At 49.9% G+C, this 11,570-nt stretch overlaps 2 protein-coding genes across 2 annotated transcripts in view; one reads left to right on the top strand and one right to left on the bottom strand.

The window, feature by feature from the left end:
- Positions 1–281: 281 nt before the first annotated feature.
- Positions 282–8,856, top strand: LOC131590684 (olfactory receptor 14J1-like; the record flags this gene model as incomplete). The annotated part of the gene is made up of 2 exons (XM_058860947.1): positions 282–797; positions 8,737–8,856. Coding segments are annotated over 2 exons (636 nt in total), but the record flags the coding sequence as incomplete, so codon positions are not given.
- Positions 8,857–10,243: 1,387 nt separating this feature from the next.
- The window catches only part of LOC131590683 (hydrocephalus-inducing protein homolog), a 57,981-nt gene continuing 56,654 nt past the window's right edge, over positions 10,244–11,570 (bottom strand). Inside the window, exons 56-57 of the mRNA XM_058860946.1 lie at positions 11,075–11,522; positions 10,244–10,406 (exon numbers count right to left, since the gene is read on the bottom strand). Of these exons, the coding sequence (XP_058716929.1) occupies positions 10,244–10,406; positions 11,075–11,522 (611 nt within the window). The remainder of the gene's footprint in view (positions 10,407–11,074; positions 11,523–11,570) is intronic.

Below are 11,570 nucleotides of genomic sequence, written 5' to 3'. Positions count from 1 at the left end.
GCAACATCCTCATCATCAGCGCCATAGCCTGCAGCCACCACCTGCACAGCCCCATGTTCTTCTTCCTGCTCAACCTGGCCCTCAGTGACCTGGGCTCCATCTGCACCACTGTGCCCAAAGCCATGCACAATTCCCTCTGGGACACCAGAGACATCTCCTACACAGGTTGTGCTGCACAAGTATTCTTTTATGTTCTCTTCACTACAACAGGGTTTTCCCTCCTGACCATCATGTGCTACGACCGCTACGTGTCCATCTGCAAACCCCTGCACTACGAAACCCTCCTGGGCAGCAGAGCTTGTGCCCACATGGCAGCACCTGCCTGGACCAGTGGCTTTCTCTATTCACTGCTGCACACAGCCAATACATTTTCCCTGCCCCTGTGCCAGGGCAATGCCCTGGACCAGTTCTTCTGTGAAATCCCACACATCCTCAAGCTCTCCTGTTCACACTCAAACCTCAGGGAAGTTTGGCTTCTTGCTGTTAGTGTCTGTTTAGCACTTGGCTGTTTTGTGTTCATTGTTTTCTCCTATGTGCAGATCTTCAGGGCCGTGCTGAGGATCCCCTCTGAGCAGGGACGGCACAAAGCCTTTTCCACCTGCCTCCCTCACCTGGCCATGGTCTCCCTCTTCCTCAGCACTGCCTCATTTGCCAACCTGAAGCCTCCCTCCATCTCCTCCCCATCCTTGGATCTGTCAGTGTCAGTTCTGTACTCAGTGGTGGCTCCAGCCCTGAACCCCCTCATCTACAGCCTGAGGAACCAGGAGCTCAAGGCTGCAGTGTGGACACTGATGACTGTATGGTTTAAAAAACATTAAAGAACTGGCCAATTTCTGCAAATCTCTTGTAATAAAAGTCATCTTTGATACTTCTTGTTCATTTCATTTTGAAGGTTCTTCTACTTTGTTTTACTTTTTTAATCTTTCCCATAATAAAATATTATTGTTTGTGTCATTTCTCATTTTGTTTCTCACCACTTTCCCTGTGCCCACACACTGTGTCAATGAGGGGCTGCAGTCTTGGTGGCTTTAAAGGAATTAAAGGGTCTCCCAGCAAAGTTTTCTCCAGAGATCTCCCTTTTGTTCTCTTCTCTGGAGCTGCAGCAGCAGTGTCTGTGTGCAGAGCTGGGGGCAGATCAGTGCTGGCACAGCAGCTGTGCCCAGGAGCAGCAGCACTTGGTGTTGCCAGTGCTGCTCCCGTGTCTCTGCCCCGCTGCCCTCCTGCCCCTGGTGTTGCTGCAGGGTCTGAGTGCTCTCGGGGCCGGGCACAGCCCTGGGGGTGGCAGTGCCGGGGCTGCAGCAGGGACAGGCCATGGGCACTGCTGGGGCAGCGCTGACGCCTCAGGGCAGGGCCTGGGGGCTCCAGGCTCCTTGTCCAGGCTCTCTCAAGAACACGGCCAGGCCAAAGCTCAGCACAGAAAACCCCCGTGAGCAGCCCCAGGGTGGCCGTGGGCAGGCTGGGGGCAAACAGCATGGCTGGGGCTCTGCAAGGTCCCTGGGGGAGACGGGAAGGAGCAGCAGAGCAGGGGCTGATCCATCCCCACTGCGCTGGACACCCCAGGGCAGCGTCCCAGAGCGTCCTCATGGAGCTGCCAACAACATCCCCCCTGTGCAGCCCTGGCCTCTCCCCCAGCTCACAGAGGTGCCGCATCCTTGCAGGCACAGCCACGGCAGCACTGGCTCAGGAGCCCCTGTTTGCACTGCCCAGAGCAGGCGTCAGCACCCCCATGGTGCTGCTGTGGGGAGATGAACCTGAGGGAGCACAAATGCCATCAGCCCCTGGGGCCAGGAAGGGCTGGGGGACAGGAGGGAAACCACTCAGGGCTGTTGTGGCCTCTGAAGTCACACAGAAAGTTTGTTCCCATGAGCTGTGAGTTTCCTGTGCCACTGCAGATGTTGTTGCTCAGAGCCAGGGCTGCCTGGCAGCCACTCCCAAACTGCCCTGAGCATTTCCTTTGCTTCACCTTTGCTTTCTTTACTCTTCCTGATACAGATTTCTTCCTATTGCCCACCCCTGTTCCCTCCCCTGCAAACAGCCCATCCCTGTTTGCCCTTTCCTCTCTGACCCCACTCCCCATTTCAGTTCCCCAGTTGGCACCATGGGAATGTCCCCTGGGGAGCAGGATCATCCTACAAGTGCTTCAGGAATTGTCTGCAGGGTCCTGCAGTGCCTTGTGCTGCTCCCTTGCCAGAGGCAGCACAGGCCAGGGGGGCACATCTGGGCTGCTGTGTCTGGCTGTGGGGCTCCCTGTTCTGGGCAATGAGGAGGAGCTGCAGAGGCTCTGCAGGACTGACAGGATGGGCTTTGGGGCCTGTGTGGAGAAGCTGAGGGACCTCGGCTGCTGCACCTTCTGAAAAGGATGCCCAGGGCTCATCCTGCACCTGCTCCAAGGGTGGTTTCAGGTAATCATGAAATCAGCAAGGTTGGAAAAGACCTTGGGCATCATCAAGTCCAACTTCTACCCTGACACCGCCTTATCTTCCCTGAGCCTCCTCTTCTCCAGGATAAACAACCCCAGCTCCCTCAGCCACTCCTCACAGGATTTGTGCTCCAGATCCCTCATCAGCCTTGTTGGCCTTCTTTGGTGTCATGGGGTGACTTTACTTTTAAGATAGCGTTGGGAGCTGGGAGGAAATTGAAGCTGCTGGTGACTGATGGGAGTCTTTTCTCCTGACCAATTCTCGGTCATTTCTAAGAATTGACAGCAGTTTTGACCATTGAAAAGTGAGATCAACTTGTGAACACCACCTTGAGATGTAAAGCCAGGGCTCTCTTGTTCTCTTTGGTTTCTGGCTTCTGACGAGGTAACAGGCTCTGTCTCGGCCTCCTCCCCCCCTCCAGGCCGGACAAGGCCGCAGAGGGCGGGGGGGGAGAAACGGAGCCGGCCGGCCTGGCTTGGTTTGCAGTTTCTGCTGCTGGACTGAAACCTGACACCATGAACATCTGCAGCTTTCCCAGACTTTAACTCTTTTACTACCTGGATAAAACATACAGATTACTCCTTTTTCCCAGAGAGACAGAGAGAGAGAGACAATCAACATGAAGAAGACATCATAAAACCATCAAAGACAGTGAAGAAAAGAGTTAAGTTTTAGATGGGGAAGAGAGAATAAGGAGATGCTTTATAAGCTGAAATATTTTTCTGTTAAAGCTATGGAGATGGACAATAGTGTTCTGAAAAAACTCCTTTAATTCATGACAGAGTATATTGGGAGGAATGGAGTGTTCAAAGTGTGGATTTTGAGAAAACAGTGGAGTAATTGTGATACAGTGAGGTGCTGGAATAGAGGGGAGAAGTAATAGTTGAAGATTTGGAGCCGTTGTAGAGGCAAAGAGAAAACTTCTGTTGCCAGGGAAGCTCACAGAGACAGATGAAGAGAACTTTTGCCTCTGAATAACTCATCCTTAAAAAATGACATCCCTAGACTCATTGACCCATACACACCTCAGAGTGATGTGAAATGGGAGGAGTGAACTGATGACAGATTTCCGGACAGCTGGCATCAGAGAAATAGAAAACTATAACAGAAATAGTTTTCTTGTGAAAAACTCCATAGATTAACAGAAGAAGACTTCTGTTTCTCTACAAAGGGTGATGAAAAGACTCTAGCAAGAATTAGGACTGTTTTAAACACCAAAGTTCCAAAGTTTTTGTCTCTATGTTGTCATGTGAACAAGAGAATGGTGGGTAGTGAAGGATAAAAGGGTTTTTCTGGAAGTTTATTCTGGTGTCCTTATTCTCGTAGTTTTGTTAACAAACTTTCTGTATTCCTTTTAAGTTTTAAGCCTGTTTTGCTCTTGCTCTAATCCATGTCTCACAGCAAGAAATAAGTGAGTTTTCTAGTAATTTTTTAGTTACTGCTTTAAAACCACGACATAACTTTGGTGCGCCGCCCGGGAAAATGAAATTAGCAAATCTAAACCACTACACTTACTCCTGTGTGCCCGTGAGTAACCTTCCATTTGGATGGAGGAGATTGTGTACAGGACAATTGATTCCTGGATTGCCATTTGGCTTCACTGTCACTCAGCTGAACATGGTCCTTATCTAAGAAGGACTTCCAAGAAATGGGTAGGAGTTTTGGCTGTGAGAGGAGCAGAAAGCACATTTTCTACACCAAATTGCCAGCTGATGCAGTTTCCCTGCCAAAATAGTGATTGCCATTCATCTTCCTGGGAAGAATGTGAAGACCCATTCAGAGATGCCAGGTTCAGCTGGCCTTTGGCTTTGTGTACCTCATTTCACATGTCCAATTTCAAGGGCCACTAAAAGAGGCTCATGTTTGCCTTGCTACCCAGAAGTGCTGTCGGTATTTCCAGGAGAAAAAGGAAAAAATCGCTGTCCTGTGGTGTGGTAGAAATCCCAGCACAATTGTGACTCTGTGAGCAAAGACAGCCAGTGCTTTTTGGGGCTGCAGCAGCTGAGAGTGTGGCAGAGCAGTTTTGATATTCTTTTTAGAGTCCTGAAAATATTGTTCCCAAAACAATCCACAACCTTGCAAATGTGCCTGAAGAAAATGCAAAGAGAACTGGGGTGTGAAAAACAAAGAATGTTTATTTGTAGAAGAAAAGGAACAAGAATGAACTACACAACATATTTACATTGTAAGAATACTGGTAACAACAACAACAAACTATAGAACCTATTTACCTAAGAACATATCTAACAAAACTACATGAAACGTATTTACAGAAGACTTAAGCAAACTCTAAAACGTGAATCTGAACACAACAACTGTAAAACGTATATACAGCAGGGTGGCATCTCTGTCCGGGATGTGCCTCAGTCCTGGAAGAAAAACAAGCAGCACGGTCAGTGCAGTCAGGCATGGAGGGGTGTTCCATGTGCTGCCAGGCTGGGACACTGGCACAGGGGGACTCTGCTGCCAGAAGTGAGCCTGGCTGGGGCTGGGGGCTGTGGCCCAGGCACTGGAACAGGGCTTGTGTGGCCCAAAGCAAGGCCAGGCCAGGCCAGGGATGGCCACCAGAATCCAGTGCATGGGCTAGCGTGTCCCTGAGCAGGGAGTGCCCAGCCCAGCCCCAGCCTGGCAGCAGGGGACCCACTCTGCCTGTGGGGAGCACCTGCCTGTTCTGCTGCTGGCATCGGTCTTCATCCCAACACCATGTCCTCCTCCTCGTCTTCCATATCAATATCCATCTCCTCATTATCATCTTCCATGTCAACGTCCATCTCTTCCTCTCCGGTCTCCTCTCCGTCAACTTCCATGTCCTCTTCTGTATCCATCTCTGTATCCACTTCCATCTCTTCCTCCATCTCTTTCACATCCACCTCCATCTCCTCCTCTGTGTCTGTGACAGCCTGCAGAGGTAGCAAAATCTCCGAGTGGGGTCCCTTTCCCACACTGTCCCACACAGCTCCAGCCCACCCAGGCAGCTGCGGGGTGTCCACCTCCGTGGAATAGTACCATACCTTCTTTGGAACAAATGCAGACATCGTGCAGGGATGGAGAGCAAAATGCACACACTGGGGAGCTTTAGGGACTGCTGGGGGTATCAGGGAGAAGGTGACAACAAGGTGACAGGGGTAGGCTTGGAGCAGGGTGAAGAGCGTGCTGACACAAGGAGCCAAGGGTTGTGTTGTGGCCGTTGCTGGATGCTGGAAGTTCTAGCTGGAGCGTGCACTGTGACATCACTGCCAGGAGCCCAGGCCCAGGCTGAAGTGGACAAGGGAGATCCTAGAATGATGGAATCCCTGGCAGCTTGGGCTTGGAAGGGACCCTAAAGACCATCTTGTTCCAAGCTGAGCAATCTTCCCCCAGAACAGGTTGCTCAGAGCCCTGCTCCCAGCTGGCCTTGGATGTTGCCAAGGATGGAGCATCCCCAGCCTCTGTGCACAGCCTGGGCCAGTGCCCCAGCAGCCTGAGTGGAAAAGAGCAGCTTCATTAGATCCAACTTCAATCTGACTCCTGCAGTTGAAAGCCTTCTCCTCTCGGTGCCCATCTTTCCTAGAGCTGCAGGGAGGCCTCCCCAGCACCTTCTCTTTCCAGGCTGAGCATCCCCAGCCCCACATGGACAGCACTCAGATCCGTGGGGGTCAAGGCTAAAGGGTAGCAAAGAGCATCAGGAAGGGAGAGATGGAAGCTTTGTCTCTCTGAAAACTCAGCCTCTGAGCTTGCTAACATAGTTTTCTAAAGACTTTCCCAGGACAGTAACTGTAAACATAGATATGTGTGCATTCTTTCTGTTACACGTCTTGTGATGGGCATCTCTCATGGCCAGTGCAGTGAGAAAGTGTTATCCTGACCATCCAATCCCTGGCCGTGGTCAAAAGCCTATAAATCCTGGGAGGGAAAATAAACTCGGCTCTTCTTTTCACCACACCTCGACCTGTGTCCGTGTGATCTATTCATCTTCAGCGGTAACAAAGCTTTGCCTCTAAATGTAGAAAATCAAGAAAAGTGGAGGGGAAAATGGTGGGACTCTGGCTCTGTTCTAACTGGCGAAGATTTTCTTTTTCTTCTTTTCTGTCGTGCTGCCCCAAGTTTTGTTGTTTGAAAGGAGGTTTGGCAAAATATCCATTGTCTTCTCCATTGGTGAAACACTGAGCAATGTCTGGGCAAGCTGAAGATGCAGAGCAAAACCTGCAAATATCTCCTGGGGATTCTGATCCTGGGGAATGCAGCTAAAGCCAGCCAAAAGTCATTTCTGGAAAGTCAAGCCTGGTTTACATTTTCTGGAGTTTGGCTGTGCCAACTTCACCAGTGTCATGGGTTAGCTTCACCTTTAAGACCGAGTAAAAAAAAGAGGAAGTTGAAGCTACTGATGACTGATGGGAGTTTTTCTTCCTGACCAATTATCAGTCATTTTCAAGAATTGACAGCAGATCTGACCATTAAAAGTGAATTCAACTTGTAAACACCCCCTTAAGAAGTACACTCAGAGCTGTCTCGTTCTCTTTCTGGTTTCCGGCGTTTAAGAGGTAACAAGCTCTGTGTTGGTTTCCCCCCCCCCTTCCCAGGCCCGGGACAAGGCCGCAGGGATGGGGGGGGAGGAGGAGAGAAAAGCCGAGCTTAACACTTTTGTTTAGTTTTCAAGGTCTGCTGTTAGACTGAAACCTGACACTATGAACTTTTGCAGCTTTCTTAAAACTTTTAATTCTTTTACTACCTGAATAAACAAACAGATTACTCCTTTTTCTTAGAAAAGACAGAGAGAGACAATTAACATGTAAGACATCATAAAACCACCAAAAACAGTGAAGAAAAGAGTTAAGTTTAAATAAGAAAGAGAGAAAAGGAGATGCTTGTTGCTGAACAGTCTTTCTGTTACAGCTATGGAGATGGACAGTAGTTTAAAGACTCCTTTAATTCATGACTAGAGTATGGGAGGAATAGAGTATTCAAAGTGTGGACTTTAGAGAAAAGTGGTTGTGATAACTGTGAGTTGCTGGAACTTAGGAGTGAAGTGAAGATTTTGAAGCTTTAAAAGAGCCAAAGCGATGGCTGTTTTTCCAGGAGGGCTCACAGAGAGAAATGAAGACAATTTCTAGCTTTGAATTACTTATCCTTAAAAATAGCATCCCAGGACTTAAAATGACCCCTGCACACCTTGGAAGAGTGTACAATGGGAGGAGTAGACTCTAAAAACTCCATAGATTAGCAGAAAGAGACTTCTGTTTCTCTGCAGAGACTGATGAAAAGACTCTAAAATTGAGACTGTTTTTGACCACCAAGATTCTAAATTTTTTGTCTCTATGTTGTTATGTGTACAAAGAAATGATCAAGTAGTGAAAAGTAAAAGGGTTCTCTGAAAGTTTATTTTGGTATTCTTATTCTAGTAGTTTGTTAATAAACTGTCTTTATTCCTTTTAAGTTTTAAGCCTGTTTTGCTCTTATTTTAATCCATATCTCTAGCAAGAAATAAGTAGTTTTTTGTTACTAGCTTAAAACCACGACACCGCTGAAGATGAATAGATCACACGGACACAGGTCGAAGTGTGGTGAAAGAAAGAGTGAGGTTTATTTTTCCCTCCAGGATTTATAGGCTCCTGACCACAGCCAGGGATTGGATGGTCAGGATAACACTTTCTCACTGCACTGGCCATGAGAGATGTCCATCACAAGACGTGTAACAGAAAGAATGTACACATATCTATGTTTACAGTTACTGTCCTGGGAAAGTCTTTAGAAAACTATGTTAGCAAGCTCAGAAGCTGAGTTTTCAGGGCGACAGGGATGGCCTGGGTGATGACCTGCCCCTTGGCCAAGTAGAACAGTGGGTGGATGCATCGCACCAAGAGAATGGGTCCATCCAGATCACCCTGAGGGTGACCAGAGAGACTTCAGTCTCTGTGGGTGTGTGCTTGGTGTCCCCAGTAACAAAATACTTACAGCCTGGGTCAGGGAAAGTCAATCTTCTGCCCAGTAGGTCCACGGCAATCACAGTCCAATGGCAGGACCTAAAAAGATGGTCTTCTGCTGCTGCTAAATGGAGTGGCTATTGAGGCGGCCATACTTTATTGAAGGTATTATCTGTCCTTTGGTGAAAGTCAGTCCAGTTAGAAATGGCTTATCTGAGCCGCCCTCCCCCTGCAAAGCCTGCTCTGTTTCTATCCACACGCAGAGGAGGTTCATGCTGCCCTTCTGGGTTTTTTTGTAAGTTCCCCTCCCCTCCAGTTCCTTTGTCCTGGCCCGCAGGGGCTGGGCACTGGACAGAAATGGGTGATGTGCCCTCGCTGCCCACAGCGATGGCACCGTGGTTCCCATGGTGTTACAGGTGGTGGTGGGACCGCCACCGCTGCTGGAGCCACCGTCCTTCCTGGCTGTCTATGATGGTCAGCCCCTAAGCTGGCAGCCTTCTGGATCACACCTCGATGATGGTGGTGAGGGTGGGTAGAGGATCCAAGGGCATTCCCATAATGATTTACTTGCATGTATCACTGGCATTTGCCTTTGCTAATTCCAACAGCAAGGCAGAATGCAGCCCTGGCTCTTCCCCCTGTTTCTCCATGTGAACCCACCACCTATCAATAAAATCTAGGAAAACCTCATTAGGTTGCTGCAGAATGATTGTATAACTAGCTTGGGGTTCTCTGGATGGTAACGTGAGGAACGCTTTCTCTGCAGCTGTTTTGATCTTTTCAAGGACCGGCCTTGGCAAAACCCGGGCCTGGTCCTTCCCCTGTGCCCATTCCGCATCGCCGCTCAAGTGATCGGTTGTTATTTTATTCCCAGTGGCATCAAGGGCGCTGTCAGAACTTTGCAATAGCTCAGAACATACGGCCTGTAATGACCTCTTCCATGCCCCCTCCCATACAAGATATTCTGATGGGGTAAGGAGGCACGAAAATAAATCATGGAGGTCATACGGGACCGAGAGATTGGAGGAGAGGGTGGCCTTTAAAAGGCCCTTAAAATATTTGCTTCTCTTTCCAAACTCTTTCTGGGCTTTGCAAAGTTCTCTCTTGTTTTGAAATGAGAATGGCTCCCATTCTGGAAGCGCACTCCCACAACCACTGAACATAACTGGAGTGGCAAGAGGAAGGGTCTCCAGTTCTGGGTTCTGGTTCCTGGGCTCGTCACTTGTGGCTCACGGGGTGTGGGAAGCAGAAGGAGGGGCGTGGGAACTGCAAGTCAGAAGAAGGTTGGTGGTGCTGCAGGGGAGAGAGGAGGGGTCAGAGGAGGGGATATTATGAAAGGAAGGGGTGGGGACCTTTTCAGGAGGAGGAGCCCAAGTGGAGAAGGAGGGGTCTGAGGGGACAGGAAGGGGAGAGACAACTGGAGGAGGAGAGGTAACAGGGGGAGGAGCATCAGGGAAGAAGGGGTTGGAGGTAGGAAGAAGGAAAGGATTTTGGGGAGGAGAAGTACAAGGGAGGGGCCTGGCCATGTGGTCCCCACCATCTTGTGCTCTCCAGGAGCCATTTTGGGTACACCAGGGAGGAGAGGGTGAACGGAGTAACTGGAGACTGGGGAGAACTGGGGGGAACCTCAAAATGTACTAACTTGGGGGTTTGAACTGGGGTAGTGGGGTTTAAGGAAAGCTCTCTGGCACCATGGCTAACAGTTAACATTTTATTAGCAACTGGTTATTAACAGTTAACTGAAACTTAAGTTATTTAAGAAATTAACAAACTATTTAATTAACAAAGTTAATTAAAAGATGATGTTTACTGGAGCTGGGAAGGGGAGCTGCAGAGGTGTCACGTAAAGGGTGGGAGACCATCAGCAGTAGGAAACAAGATGTTGCCAGCTCCTGCTGGATGCTCCAGATGACACAGATGCTGTCACTCTGGTGTTGGTTGCCAGTGCAGCTGCTTCTTGTGTCTCTGGCCTTCATCTGTCTGCTGTAAGGCAGAGCATTTTGGTTTTCCAAAACGCTTCCACTCCCGGGCTCTGCCTTTTAGAACCACCTGCACCATCCTGTGAGTCTGCTCCAGGTTAGGAATGCTGGGGAGAAAGGGACTGGTATTAGCCAGACAAACATTTCCAGCCAGACGCTTTTCTGTCTCCTTGCAGAGCACCCAGCGTTGCATCCTCCCTCTGTGCAAGCAGTGAGCAGCTCTGTGCAAGAAGCAGAGCTGGGGACTGGCTGGTCCCTGGGTCTCTCGTTCTACATCTTGCAACCCTTCAGGAGCTTAATGTTTCATGCAGTGTCTTTTGCCAGTGTCTCCCTCCCAAGGCCAGATGATCTTTCTGCGCTCCTGTGGGAGCTGCTGCCTCTCTGGGGCTGCTTGTCTCCAGGCCCACCTCCCCATCCCAGTCAGAGGGACTGAAGGGAGGGTGTTAGGGGATGAACCAGGCTGTGCTTGGTGATGCCCAGCAATAGCACAAGAGGCAACGGGCAGAACCTGAACAGGAAATTCCACCTGAACCTGAGGAAGAACTTCTTCCCTTTGCGGGTGACAGGCTGCCCAGAGAGGGTGTGGAGTGTCCCTCACTGGAATTATTGCAGAGCCCTCTGGACACAGCTCTGTGCCACGTGCTCTGAGATGACCCCGCTTGAGTAGGGAAGTGGGACCAGATGACCTCCTGTGGTCCCTTCCACCCTGTCCCAGCCTGTGATTCAGTGATAGCCCTCAGAAGTGTGAGTTGGCAAGTGTGTCAATGTTTCCCACCTGCACAGCATGGTGGTCTCAAAGTTCCCCACATCCTTTGGGGAGAACAGCACATGAAAGGTCTTCTTCTGGCCAGGAGTGATGGTGCCGAAGTTGGGGTTGATGGAGAACAGTGACTGGTCATGGGTGACATCTGGGAGGACTTCCAGGGAGGAAGTGGCACGCTGCGGGGAGAGACTCCGTTCCTTGGAGCGGCACCGCTTCTTGGAACGCTGCTTCTGCTTGGCATCCAGCTGCTCTTCCTCAGAAAGCTGCTCCTGGTCAGAATCTGGCTGTTCCTGCTCGGAATCCTGCAGCTGTTCCTGCTCGGAATCTTGCTGCTCCTTGGCAAGCCACTGTAGGCGCCGCAGCTCAGAAGGATGCGTCTCAAAAGGATGGTCCTGCTCCCTCCGGAAACGAAGCACCAGCTTTCTGCGCTGCCTTACAACAGGAGCAGAGCTGAGCCGACCTGCAGAGAGGAAGAGGACACCATTCAAAGACAAAATCTGTGTTCCCA

Source organism: Poecile atricapillus, chromosome 34 (assembly GCF_030490865.1).
Source record: "Poecile atricapillus isolate bPoeAtr1 chromosome 34, bPoeAtr1.hap1, whole genome shotgun sequence".
NCBI lineage: Eukaryota > Metazoa > Chordata > Aves > Passeriformes > Paridae > Poecile > Poecile atricapillus.
This window is presented reverse-complemented; position numbering and strand designations above follow the sequence as displayed.